Source organism: Chiloscyllium plagiosum, chromosome 32 (assembly GCF_004010195.1).
Source record: "Chiloscyllium plagiosum isolate BGI_BamShark_2017 chromosome 32, ASM401019v2, whole genome shotgun sequence".
Lineage (NCBI taxonomy): Eukaryota > Metazoa > Chordata > Chondrichthyes > Orectolobiformes > Hemiscylliidae > Chiloscyllium > Chiloscyllium plagiosum.
In genome coordinates, this window is record NC_057741.1 from 2,797,325 (window position 1) to 2,812,510 (window position 15,186).

The 15,186-nt window shown below is 39.2% G+C and overlaps 1 protein-coding gene across 3 annotated transcripts in view; it reads left to right on the forward strand.

The window, feature by feature from the left end:
- Positions 1 to 15,186, forward strand: part of idua (alpha-L-iduronidase) — a 262,582-nt gene that overhangs the window by 245,888 nt on the left and 1,508 nt on the right. For all 3 annotated transcript variants that reach the window (XM_043674018.1, XM_043674019.1, XM_043674020.1), the window contains one exon: positions 8,080 to 8,195. In XM_043674018.1, the coding sequence (XP_043529953.1) occupies positions 8,080 to 8,195 (116 nt within the window). The remainder of the gene's footprint in view (positions 1 to 8,079; positions 8,196 to 15,186) is intronic.

Here is a 15,186-nt window from a genome sequence, read left to right on the forward strand (position 1 = left end):
TCCTAAGACTGAACCTGAATCTTTCTCTACTTTCTTTCTGATCTTTCTTTCTTGCCTTTTCTGAGTTCATCATCTAGTTAAGCACTCTTCTCTTTATTCTCTTCTGAGTAAACTACTGGCAATCCAACTTTTCCTTCCTGGCTTCCACGTTCACCATTGTTGTTAATGTTTCATGCTCCTAAAGAAATGTCTTGATCTCACATTCAAGTCAACTGGTGACCTCATGTCAATGGCAGTCACTCACTTTCATCTAACCTCTGGAATTCAGCTGTTTAGTTCATATTTGAATATATGAAGTCTGGAACACAGCAATCCTGGCAGAATCCAAATTGAATATCAGTGAGCAGGTTCTGAGTAAGTTCTGTTTGATAACAGTGTTGACAATCCCTTCCATTACTTTGCTGATGATCACAAGTATGCAAATGGGGTTGTTAAAGCCATGGATTTTTTTTTGTTTTAGTCTTGACATGTCCTCCACGGGCATTTTCATAATTTATTGAATCGATGCTAATGTTGTAACTGTACCACAATGGTTAGTTTTGGAGTCAAAGTTTTATGGGGGCCTTTGCCATTATTAAGTACAGTCTGTAGATCCATGATAGCATGAATGAATCAAATCAACTGAAGACTGACATCTATGATGGTGGCAATCTCAGGGAGAGGCTGAATTCTTCACCTGTTTGCCAATTCAGGCTGAAAACGGTTTGCAGTCTTTGTCCTTTGCACTCACTCACTTAGTCTCCCATCTTTGAGGATGGAAATGCTCATGAAGCCTGCTGCTCTTGTTACTTTTGTAATTGTCCATCACCATTCATGACTGGATGTAACAAGTCTGCAGAGCTTTGATTTGATCCATTGATTGTGGAATCACAAAGTTCTCTCTATAGCCTACTGTTTAACATGTTGGATATTAGGTTTTTAGCCCTGTATTCTAGCTTGACTTGGTAGGAATCTCAATTTTAGATACGGGTGCTTGGCTCATTATCAATGCTCTTCTTTCAATCTGCTTATCACTTTTATGTGAACCATGGCAAGCTGCAAATTGGTCAAGTATATTCTCCAAATGTCTATGCTTTATTTTGATATTTGGATGACATTTTGGCCCCAAATGTCCTAATTAAATGAGTGTACTGCAGTGTTATAGATGGCACAGTTATTGGAATTTGGGCTGTACGTGGTTATGCCAAAATTATTTTCTGAAACAATTCCACTTGTTGGAATACCAATGGTTCTGATGATTTTGGAAATGACAGTTGTTGTGCCTACCCTTCCCCATCCATTTGCCGATAACAGAAGGGCAGTCAGAATTGAGGGGATGACATTACAAACTAGAAATACCTGACATTTCATCTACTCCCATACAAAGTACAATACATCTGTATAGCAGAAGTGCACACTGTATGCCATTTCCTGATAGCTAGAAGAATTGGTTATGAAAGTAGTTGTCAGTTCTTTAAATAGAAATAATTCAAACTTTGGTTAGAGATGGCTGCATCTTTCCCTCCACCATTCCTGCCACAGACAAAGGGCAAAATGCTGCTCCAATCTTCTTGGCAACTTAACGGGAAGTGCGCCCAGGGACCATATTATATTTACTGTGTAGTAATTAATTCTCAAGATTTAGAATGGAATCAAAGTTGAGTAGCCTGATGCTGAATATCTGGTCCCATTTTCACTTCTGAATAGGATTCAAGAAACTTTATGACCTTTGATTCTTAATCAGTACAGCGTGAAAGAAACAGATAATGGATCGTGCTTGAATCAGGGTTGGAAATTGTTGCAAATGTTGCACCTAATGTGGCTAGTACCAAGGCTGGACAACATTGGTCTGCTGCCCTAATTTAGCAAGTTGAAGGAACTGAATGCAGTTTGACTTTAGGAAGTATGAAGGCCAAACTATTCAAACGGCAGATCTGTCAGTCTGCAGAGTTCTCTGGGAGGATGAAGTGAAGAGGTATATAGCAACCTGCAAATTATTGTGCAGCTAGAACAGGCAATCCTTCTCCACCTGACTGCACAATAAGTAAGTAAAATGTATATTTAAAAATTCCTTTAAAGGCTGCAAATTTGACTGGTGTGTTAAGTGAAAACTGACCAGAATATGCACAGCAAAATCTACAAGTAATCACTAAAGACTTTTGAAAATTTAGTCCTGAGGTGAGCTTAAAACCAATATCTTTTTTATCACTGTGGGATCAGGTTCAGATAATGACCTAAACCAGTGAGTGGTGAAAATAGCCTCTTTACTCAGCAAACCCAGTAGCACAGTTTGAGGGGGAGATGGAATCCTGAAGTACAGTTCTTACAGTAGCCTCTTTATACACAGTTCTTACATACATTATAATTCTATCATCATCGTGTTGCATGGTTTTATCTATTGTACACAAACGTTTGTAAGCAGCAGATTGTTTAAACATTTGCTAAAGCTGGCTGCTGTTCCTGATAGGATTGAGAGTGTCTGTCCAGTCTGTTTGCATAATTAAGAGGTATTAGTCTTATCTTTTAAGTTAATACCTCTTAATTATGTAAACAGACTGGACAGACACTCTCAATCCTATCAGCAACAGCAGCCAGCTTTAGCAAATGTTTAAACAATCTGCTCCTTACAAACATTTGTGTACGATAGGAAGGAGACCAGAATTGCAGACAGTATTCCAAAAGTGGCCTAACCAATGTCGTATACTCCATACTCTGACCAATAAAGGAAAGCAAATGAAACACCTTCTTCACTATCCTATCAACCTGCGACCCTACTTTCAAGGAGCTATGAACCTGCATTCTAAGATCTCTTTGTTCAGCAGCACTTCCTAGGACCTTACAATTAACTATATAAGTGCTGCTCTGATTTGCTTTTCCAAAATGCAGCACCTCACATTTATCCAAATTAAACTCCACCTCCCACTCCTCAGCCCATTGGCCCATCTGGTCAAGATCCTGTTGTAATCTGAGGTAACCTTCTTCACTGTCCACACCTCCAATTTGATATCATCTACAAACTTACTAACTACACCTCCTATATTCATATCCAAATCATTTATATAAATGACGAAAAGATCCAGCATCTATCCTTGTGGCACACCACTGGTCATAGTCCTCCAGTCTGAAAAATAACCTTCCACCACTACCCTCTGTCTTCTCCCTTCGAGCCAGTTCTGTATCCAAATGGCTAGTTCTCCCTGTATTCCATGAGATCTAACCTTGCTAACCAGTCATGAGATTTGTTCACTATTTGCCGGTGTAAGTTTCATTCATTCATGCAGTTTCATGGAAGTGTTGTTTTGACAGTAAGTTTCGGGCCTGTTTAATATGTATTTAAAAAGTACATTCTAGTTGAGGAAAATGTTTGATGTTCTGTAATCTATTCAGGTCCTGAGAGATGGTTGGTGAGAGCTGATTAATATTGTAATAATGTTTCGAAAGTTTCAGGTGAGTTGTAGAGACGTGATGTTGGGAGGGTGTTGTTTTGAATACATTACTATATTGACACTTATTCAGAGATAGCTTTTGATGTAGAAATAAGCCTAAAGAAGATTGGAGTGTGGAGCTGATAAGGAGTGAAGGTGTGAAAAAGCAGTAATGGGTTGAAAGGAGTGTTTTAATTAAGTCTATCTTGTAATAGTAAAATTTACTACAAAATCTCAGTTTTATGAATGAATGGATGAAAACATGTTGTAAGTATAAGGAGTTATGAATGAATGAATGAATGAGAATGGGGTTTTAGTAAACGTGAGCTGGTGAGTGAGTTACTAAAAATACCTATAACACTCCATATTACCGTGAATACCAACTTCCACCTCTGTAATATTTCCCATCTCTGTCCTGCATCAACACATCTGCAGAAACCCTAATCCATGAAAGTGTTATCACTTGACTATTCCAGCACTCTCTTGGTAGACTTCATAAATTTGAACTTATCCTAAACCCAGCAGCATATATTATTATATACAATGGCACATATAGTTTATAGTTCATATATTTTGGAGTACAATTTATGTTCTAGCAATTAATGTTAAACAGAAAAAAAAGGGTAAATGCAATTGAAGCAAGCTTGGAGTGTGGTACGGTTGAAAGGATGCTGCCGGACTGACATAAAAAAAACAGCTAGAAAGATAAGCTCATTAAAATTTTGACTTTTAGAGTCTGCTAGAGTACTTTAAGAAATGGAAATTCAAAAGGTAATCCATGTTTGTTTAATTAACTCAGAAAGGAAAGATAGAGCTACAAAATAGCAGGTGGCCTTACTTAGCCAAAAAGTTGGAGACAGGATATTTTTAATATTTCCAATAATGGCGTGTCAGAGAGTTGGTTTTGTTTTGGGAGTTTGAGCTAAATTAGTTTAAAAGCAGCCAGTAAAATTCATTTCTTTCCTCTAGTCAAAGAATAAATTATAAATGAGGGATAATTAATCTAAAGATTAGTTGAGGACATCCCAGAACAGACTACGTTTTCATAGCGATAGGTGGCACTTAGGAATGTTCCTTGGTTTCAGTTTATCTGGGTGTTTGCTGAGGGAATTAGTTGCAGTTTTGACCTTTTGTAGTTTGCATCTCACTTAGAGACGACCAATGTGCTTCAGGGCTATGGGCTGTGTGCAGGAAGATGAGATTGAAAAGGGCACCTGGATGTCTTTGGGTTGGCATGGACAAGATGGGCTGAATGGCTCCCTTCTGTTCTGTATTGTTCTGTGGTTCTAATGTAAATGACAGCCAGGTAGACTCGACCTGTAAACAGAGTAAAAACTTAATACTTCACTAACTATATCAAATATGGGTGAGCCTTAATCTTAGTTTTAAATTTTTCAGGGAATAGAATCTGGAAAATTGCCTAGTTTAAAACTAACAAAAAAGACATAAGCTGAATTAACCTAGAAGTTAATACTGGTTGTTATATTGATTTATTTGTTTATTATGTATTATTATATTATACACGCACGTATATAAATATGTGTATTTATTTACATACACACACATTTATATATCTAAATCTCATCAAGTTCATTCAGCCAGGACCCCAGTGCTTACTAAGCTACATTGACTACTAATCTGACAACGTCATGACCTTATCCCTCCTAATTTATAAGCTCCTCTAGCCCTACAGTTCCCCAAGATCTCTGCACACTCCTGGCTATTTGTAAGTCTATGATTAAAATTGCTCCACTTTGGCTCCTATGTCTTTGCACTATGCTGTCTGCCTCTACACCCTATTTTGATACATGCTATCTCTTTGACTTTAGTCATCTGTTCTGATATTATGTGGCTAGGTATCACATTTTATTGGATAATACCCCTGTGAGGTGCATTGTAACATTTAACAATGTTAAATGCATTAGTGATATAAATGTACAATGTCCTCAGCAACTGAAAGGCAAGTTAATATTTTCCCTTTAACATAGTTCTGCATTGAGATGTGGGTTGACCATCTCTACTTAGAATTCTAACTTTTGGGTTTCTGATCCTGTGTGCCCTGTTGTTTATTGTTTGTGAGAAGATTTGTAGCTCGGTTGCTCGTTGTTGTGGTTCTGTTCGCCGAGCTGGGAATTTGTGTTGCAGACGTTTCGTCCCCTGTCTAGGTGACATCCTCAGTACTTGGGAGCCTCCTGTGAAGTGCTTCTGTGATGTTTCCTCCGGTATTTATAGTGGTTTGCCTCTGCCGCTTCCGGTTGTCAGTTCCAGCTGTCCGTCGCAGTGGTCGGTATATTGGGTCCAGGTCGATGTGCTTATTGATAGAATCTGTGGATAATGGCACTCATCCATAGATTCAATCAATAAGCACATCAATCTGGACCCAATATACCGACCACTGCGACGGACAGCTGGAACTGACAACCGGAAGCGGCAGAGACAAACCACTATAAATACCGGAGGAAACATCACAGAAGCACTTCACAGGAGGCTCCCAAGCGCTGAGGGTGTTACCTAGACAGGGGACGAAACATCTGCAACACAAATTCCCAGCTCGGCGAACAGAACCACAACAACCTGTTGTTTATTTCTAACATTTTCAATTTTTTATTTCTGATCATCAGCATGTGTAGAATTTTTAAATCTCTTCCATTAACTCGGTATATATGACATAAAGAGAGATACTCCAAGTAAAAATTATTATAAGTATTTCTTAAAAGTGTAGAAGGAAGCCAGAATCACTGAATAAGGATGGTGGCCCATCATGGCTGCAATGGCTCACAATGAGCATTATGACTTAGTGCTGTCACAAATGTATAAACTTCCATTCAGACCACCAAGGTGACCAATTTGCCTAACTGAGTGTAATTCAAAGTAAAAGCATTTCATATCGAGTTATATTTTCTCAACAGAAAATAACTATTTATTGTAATATATTTAACTTAAACAAATGGCAAAGAAAAGAAAGGTTTTCTAATCCTACAACTTAAACTATGCCCCTTTAAAAAAAACCCCAAATGCACACATTTAATACAGACAAAAGGCGGACAGTTTGAAATACATTGTGGTGGGGAAATAAATCATCAGATAAACAGAATTCCAAATAAGAGAAATCCAGATCAGAAGGATGGATTAAATAGCGTCTCACTATTTAATAGTTTCAGCAATGTGTGACACACTGTAGTCTGTAAAACAGTGATCATGCTCCACTTCAGTAGTGGACTTAAGTCTTTTCTTATTTGATGTATTTCTCTTAAAAGCTTTTCTGGTTTTTCAGTTCTTTCACTCACATGGAGAGATTGGGGAATGGGTGGAGAGACAGATGTTTTTAACGTGGACGTTCTAGATGTCTCTGTCTTTTACAGCTTTATAACAAAGTGCAAATCAAACAATCACAGGACTGGTATTAGGCAGAATTTCCTTAACTCAAAGACTTTTGTTGTCATACTGTCTCAAAGTATCCTCCTCGTTGCTTCAAAAAAATATATTATACTGCTACAAGTGTTTACCATTTGATCTTTCCAAGTTTTAAAACTTTCCTGGTATTTCAGCTTTATATCAGTCCAATTTTCATTTCAGTCTCTCGTCTGTCTTTATATCTGCCTTTGTCACACTTCAAGGCAGTGACTCTAACTACTCACCATATGAGAAAATTTTTTTGTATCATTTTTGCTTCTTTTGCTTCGCCTCATTGTCAATCTTTTTATGAGGGGAAGCAGTTTCTCCCTGTTTACTTTGTCCAGAACCCTCATGTTTTGAAAAGTCGTAACTTTGCTTTCTCATCCCCAAGGAAAACTGTTCTAATTTATAGAATCATAGAGATATACAGCACGGAAACAGATCCTTTGGTCCAACTCATCCATGCCAACCAGATATTCTAAATTAATCTAGTCCCATTTGTCAGCACATGGCCTGATATCCCTCCAAACCCTTCCTATTCATATACCCATCCAGATACCTTTTAAATGTTGTAATTGTACCAGTCTCCTCCACTTCCTCTGGCAGCTCATTCCATACATGCACTACCCTTTGCTTGTGTTTTGGACTAAATCACTCCTTCCCCAGGGAAAAGACCTTGTCTATTCACCCTATCCATGCCCCTCATGATTTTATAAACTTCTATAAGGTCACCCCTCAGCCTCCAATGCTCCAGGGAAAACAGCCTCAGCCTATTCAGCCTCTCCCTATAGCTCAAACCCTCCAACCGTGGCAACACCCCCTTGTGAATCTTTTCTGAATCCTTTCAAGTTTCACAACATCTTTCCAATAGGAGGAGACCAGAATTACAGACAATATTTCAAAAGTGGCCTAACCAATGTCCTGTACAGCGCAACATGACCTCACAACCCCTGTACTCAATGCTCTAACCAAATGCTGCCTGTTACTTCATTTCCAAGGAACAATGAATCTGGATTTCAAATTCTCTTTGTTCAGCAACACTCTCCAGGATCTTACCATTAAGTGTATATGTTCTGCTGTGATATGCCTTTCCAAAAACTCCCATCTGGAGTTTCTCATCCCTGGAACTATTCTCATAAACCTCCCTCGCACTCTTTCCAGTATTGTTTTTAAGTGAGAATCTTATTTTAACTATTTTAAGCATAAGCAACTAATATTTGTCATTTAAAATGTGAAGCTAGAAATGTGTGCCTAATATGTTCTTTTTTGATTAATGCAGATGTTTAAAAACATTTGAAGTGGAATTTTCAGTAGATGGAAATGTTTATAGAAGAATCAATGATAAAGACACTATATTTACTATTTTTATACATGCTCCACTCCACAAGAAAAAAGGTTAGTTTTAGCTTCTTTATTTCGGTTTCTACTGTGAATTTAATCTAACATAAAATGATCTATGGTTTTGACTCTGTACAATGATCCACATTATGTTTGCAAATGATATAATCCCATGATAAGTGATGTTTTGTGAATGAAAAGCACTGAGTTAGTTTGGGGCTCACAATCACAAACTGATAGTGTTATAATTCTTCCAGGTAAGCTGTTCCTGCCAAAGGAATGCAAATTTTACACTAAAGTAACCATTTCACTGGATTTTACAACAGGTCTGTTCGTAAAAGAATATACACAACGTAAAGTAAAAAATAATCTCTAATTTCTCATGTACTTCCCATTTGTAATCAAATAATTATATCACTTGATTCTTCTCCTGAGGGGCATGTCTCATATTGCTCACTAAGATAGTGGACAAGAAACCTTCACAAGATGTCTGAAATAATTTTAGGAAGCAGGGGTTCACTTGTCCATAAGACATAGGCGCAGAAATTAGGCCATTCATCCCATCGAGTCTGCCCCACCATTCAACCATCGCTGATAGGTTTCTCAACCCCATTCTCCCGCTTTCTCCCCATAACCCTTGATCCCCTTGATACTCAATAACAGTCTTAAATATACTCAATGACCTGGCCTCCACAGCCTTCTGTGGCAATGAATTCCATAGATTCCCCACTCTCTGGCTGAAGACGTTTCTCCTTATCTCTGTTCTAAAAGGTCTTCCCTTTATTCTTAGGCTAGGTCCTCGGGTCCTAGTCTCTCCTACCAATTGAAACATCTTCCCAACATCCACTCTGCCCAGGCTATTTAGTATTCAGTATGTTTCAATTAGATCCTCCCTCATCCTTCTAAACTCCATCGAATATAAATCAAGAGTTTTCAGACGTTCTTCATATATTAAGCTTTTCATTCTGGGACCATTTTCGTGAACCTCCTTTGAACACGCTCCAAGGCCAGTACATTCTTCCTGAGATATGGGGCCTGAAACTGCACATATTATTCCACATGTATTCTGACCAGAGCCATCCAGAGCATCAGAAGTACATCACTGTTTTCAGATTTAAGTCCTCTCAAAATAAATGCCATCATTACACTTACCTTCCTAACTACTGACTTCAACATGAATGTTTACCTTGAGAGAATCCTGGACATGAATTCCCAAGTCTCCTTGCATTTCAGTCTTCTGCATTTTCCCCCATTTAGGAAATAGTCCATGCCTCTATTCTTCCAACTAAAGTGCATGACCTCACATTTTGCCACATTGTACTCTATCTGCCATTTCTTTGCCCTCTCTCCTAACCTGTCCAAATCCTTCGGCAGCCTCCCCGCCTCCTCAATGCCAACTCTGTAGCTATTTTTGTACCATCTGCAAACCTAGGCAGAATGCCCTCAGTTCATCTAGATCGTTAATGCATAAAGTGAAAATTGGTGGTCCGAACACTGAGCCTTGCAGAAACACCACTTGTCACTGGCTGCCATCCTGAGAAGGACCCTTTTGTTCCCACTTTGTGCTTTCTGCCAGACAGCCAAGCTTCTATCCATGCTAGCATCTTGCCTCTAACACCACATCTTATTCAGTAGCCTTCTGTGCAGCACCTTGTCAAAGGCCTTCTTAAAGTCCAGGTAGTTAACATCCATTGGCTCTCCTTGGTCTAACCTGCTGGTTACTTCCTTCAAGAATTCTAGCCGATTTGTCAGGCCTGACCTCCCTTGATGAAACCATGCTGACTTTGCCCTATTTTACCATACACTTCCAAGTATTCAAAAATCTCATCCGTCGCAATGAATTCCCAGACCATACCCTTGAGTGAGGTTAGGCTAATCAATCTGTAATTTTCCCTTTTTTGCTGTACTCCCTTTTTATAAAGGGGTGTCATGTTAGCGATTTTCCAGTCCTCTGGGACTCTTCCTGATTCTAACGATTCCTAAAAGATCACTATTAACGCCTCCGCTATCTCTTCAACAATCCCCCTTAGAACTCTAGGGTGTGGTCCATCTGGTCCAGGTGATGTATCCACTTTCAGGCCATTCAGTTTTTCTAGCACCTTCTCCTTGGTGATACCATAGGCAGCTCTGCCCCCTCACTCTCATGAATATTTGGGGTATTACTCGTGTCTTCCACAGTGAAGAATGATGTGAAGTAATTGTTCGGTCTCAGCCATTTCCTTGTTCCCCACTACTATCTCTCCAGTGTCATTTTCCAGCAGTCCAATGCCCACTTTTGTCTCTCTTTTGCTCTTTATATTTCTAAGGAAACTCTTACAGTCTTCCTTTATATTACTGACTAGCTTACCCTCATGTTTAATGTGCCCTTCACCACATTATATGCTTTCTCTTTTCCTTTTATGCAACTCCTGACTTGCCTAGTCAGCCATGGTTGCCTCACTGTCCTGTACTATGCCTCCTTATCTTCAGGATGAATCTGTGCTGTGTCTTCTGAATTACTCCCAGAAACTCCTGCCATTTGCTGTTCCACTGTCTTTCCTGCAAGGCTTCTCTCCCCATCAATTCTACCCAGCTTCTCCCTCATGCCTCTGTAGTTGCGTTTATTCAGCTTTAAAACTATTACCTCTGATTCTAACTCCTCCCTCTCAAATTGTAGAGTAAATTTAATCATATTATGATCACTGCCTCCTTAGAGTTCCTTCATTTTAAGCTCCCTTATCAAGTCTACCTCATTGCACAACATGAAATCCAGTATTGCCTGTTCCCTAGTGGGCTCCACCACAAGCTGTTCCAAAAAGCCATCTCGCAGACATTCCACAAATTCCTTTACTTGCAATCCACTACCAACCTGACATTCCCAATCCACCTGCATATTGAAATCCTCCATGATCACTGTAACTTTGTTTTTCCTACACGTCTTTTCCAACTCCTGGTGTACTTGCCTCCCAGCTCCTGACTACTGTTTGGAGGTCTGTGCATAAGTCCAACTTTGTTTTTGCGGTTCCTCAGTTCTATTCTCACAGATTCTATATCATCTGACCCTATTTCGCTTCTTACTATTAATTTCATTTCATTTCTTACTAATAAGGCAACCCTATGCCCTCTGCCCATCTGCCTATCTTTTCAATCGGTCGTTGTCCTTCAATTAGCCCTGTAATTTACCTATTGGTCAGATCATCGAGTATAGGAGTTCGGACATCATGTTACAGATGTACATGACATTGGTGAGGCCACGTTTGGAGTACTGCCAACAGTTTTGATCACCCTGCAGTAGGAAAAATATTAGGAGAGTAGGAGGTTGAGAGGTGACCTATAGAGGTTTATAAAATCATCGGAGGTATAGATAACATGAATAGCAAAGGTTAGAGTAAGGGAGCTCAGAACTAGTGGACATCAGTTTAAGATGAGATGGAAAAGATTTAAATAGGACTTGAAGGGCAACTTTTTCACACACTGGATGATGCATATATAGAATGAACTGCCAGAGGAAGTGGTTGATGCAGATATAGTTACAACATTTAAAAGACATTTGGACAGGTACATGAATGGGAAAGGTTTAGATGGATATTGGCCAAATACAGGCAAATGGGACTAGTTTAGTTTGGGAAATCTGGTCAGCATGGATGAGTGGGGCTGAAGGGTCTGTTATCATGCTCTCATTAAGACTCTATACAATTGCAGTAAGATATCCTTATACCTATACTCAAATCCGCTTGCAGGAAAGAGCAACATAGCCTTTGCCTTCCTGATTTCCTTCTGCATTTGCAAGTTAGCTTTTAGTGACTTATGCATGACATCCATATCCCTCTGGACAGCAAAACTTCCCTATCTCTTGCCGTTTAAGTATTACACTGTAGTGCTTTCTTCACTGTAAAAATGGATAACTTCACAGTTTTCCACACTATATTCCATCTTCTATATTCTTTCCCACTCACAGCCTGTTTAAATCCTTTAAAGCTTCATATCCTCTTCTTCATAACTCTCATTTTCATCTAGTTAAATTTCATTATCAAATTTAGAAATATTGCATTAGGTCCCCACATCCAAATCATTCCTATAGATCATGGAGAGCTGTGACCCAAAAATGATCTTTTAGTTTCTCAATAGTTATAGCTTAGAATCTGAAAGTGATTTGCTTTTTGCTACTGTCTGTCTTCTGTGCCTTAACTAATTGTCAATCCATGCCAATAATAACCCTGTCCCATGTGATATAACTTTCCTTATTAACCTGAGTGGGAGCTTTTAAAAGTCCTTTTGAAATTCAAATACACCACAACCACTGATTTATCTAGTCTGCTAGTTACATCTCAAAAAAAAACTACAATTAGTAGGTCACACACGATTTCTCTTTCACCCATGTTGGTTTTACCCAATCCAACTATTGTATACTAGGTGTCTAGTTATCACATTATCACTAAATATCAAGTTATCAGGCTGCAATTCCACATTTTCTCTTTCCCTCTTTTCTTAAATAATGGGATTATGTTTGCTGAGTTCCAATTTTTCAGAATCTATAGAATTTCAGAAGATTACCAACATATTCACTACCTCTTTCAACACTTCAAATTCAGAGAATGCATCAGCTTCTGGTTGGGTGAAAATTGCCAGTTTTCACCAAAACTAATTTATTTTAGTTCTTCAATCTCGCTAGTCCTTCACCCTCTAGTATTCTGAGTGTTTTTCCTTTATATCTGAGTGCAAAATACTATATCTAAAGTGGCACGTTCACAAATTGACTCCTCAACATACTAGAAAACTAGGAGCAAATTGTTGCAGATGCTCAAATTTGTACAGGAAACAAAAAATGCTGGAGATCACAGCAGGTCAGGCAGCATCCATGGAGAGAAAGCAAGCTAACATTTTGAGTCTAGATAACTCTTCATCAGAACTGAGGTGTGGAGGGAGCAACATTTATGCAATAGTAATGGGGAAGGTTTGGAGTGCAGTGGGAAGAAGGATGTTGATAGTTCAGATTAAGTGATCGGAACAAAGGTGTATCTAACTGCCAGACCGGAAAGAACAGGCAGTCCCACTGGAGTGGCAGGAGGGGAGAGAGGACACAGTGACAGAGAATACAATTAGTAAAGCCAAAGGAAAGGGAAGGAATGGGTTCACAACGTATAGGTGTTGAACTCAATATTGAGCCCAGAAGGTTGTAAATTTCCTAGTTTGAAGATGAGATATTGCTTCTCCAATTTTTGCTGTGATTCGCTGGAGCATTGCAGCTTGCCGAGAACAGACAAGTGGGTATGCAATCAGGACACTGTGTTAAAATGACCGGTACAGGAAGGTCAGGGCCATGCTTCAGCGCAAACCAGAGGTGTTCTGCAAAGCACTCACCTAGTCTGCATTAGTTTTCTCCTCTACATTGGAGAAACCAATCTTGTATACATTATGCTGTGCAGCTGTAGTGCTGATCAGGTTTATCCAGATTAAATGTAGATCAAATTTCCCCCAATTACTGCGTAACCCTTGTTACAAGCACCTCTGATTTCCTTACTGCATTCCCACCACTGCTTGGTGGTCTATAAATAATTCCTCCTGATGTTTGCTGCCTCTTGCTGTTTCTAAATTCTAAGGAAACGGATTCTCTCTCTCCATCTTCTGACCCAAGATTCCATTTCTCTAATATGCTGATCTGGTCATTTATTAACATTGTTACCCCACCTCCTTTTCCTTATCCATCTGGAATGTTGAATGATATTGAATGTTAAGTTCCCAGCATTGGTTCCCCCCAGCCATTTCTCTGTAATCGTAATTAGATCATATCCATTTGCTTCCATTTGTGCTGTCAATTCATCTACTTTGCTGTGAATGCACTGTGCATTCAGGTACAATGTCTTTTAATTCTGTCTTTTTTATTATTTTTGCAATCTCTACCTGTATCTGCTGGTGCACTCTTAAGTTTGTAAGTTCCATCCCTTCCTGACACATTCAGACTATCAATTCCCTTATTATTACCTACTGTATTGCCTTGTCCTAACTCTTAATTTATCACATTTCCCTTCACTTGAACCCTCAACTCACCATTTAGTTTAAAGCTCTCTCTGCTGTCCTAATTATACAACTTGCCAGAACATTGGTCTCAGTACTCTTCATGTGAAATGATACTCCTGTCAGTACCCTAATAATCAAAATCCATTTCCCTCACATGAATCTTTGAGCCTTCCCATTTAACTGCCTAATCCTAGTTACTCTAATTTGCTCATAGTCCTTTGAGGTTCTGCTTTATATGTTAGACCCTGGTTATTCATACTTTGTAAGCAGAACTTCTTACCTTATGTCTGCTTATGTTGTTGGTGCCTACATGGACCATGACAGCTGGATGCTCCTCTCCCCCTACACATTCCTCTCCAGTCCAGTGCAAATGTGCCACATTCTGAGACTAGACAGGCAACATAGCCTTCTGGATGCATTTTCTCGGCTGTAGAGAACTGTGTCCCTTTATACTACACTATACCTGACTATACCATAGCCTAGTACCTGCACCACAATGCCATGGTCATTTCACTCGTCCAATCTGCAGTCCGCATCCATAAGTTTCTCACCTGTTGGCCAATTGCAAGTGTTGAGACTCCTACTACCTTCTTGTTCCCAAATCTGCTCGATTCCCAGTCACACCCCGCTGTTCCTGACTATGGATCAAATCAGATAAGCCTATCCCAAGGGATGTATCCACTTCCTTGAAGAAAGTGTCCAAGTGACTTTCCTCCTCTCAGACACATTACAATGTTTGCTACTACAGCCTCTGACTCACTGACTCTGCCATATATTGCAAACATGTTTTCCTTCGATCTATTAGGTCCCACATCCTGCAGCCATGGCACATCACCTGCTCTGTCAGCTTTATTGAATCCAATTATTGAATGATTTTATTGAGTACATTTAAGTCTTGTCTCTAGTACTGTGTACTTATATTCTTAGTTTTTCAATGAATATTCTATTTACCTTGATTAAAATTCCCTAGTTGAGATAAAAAGGAAAACTTCACCATCCAGTCTATCTTTATTACTCTTCATAAACATTACTTCTATTAGTACAGTCTTAC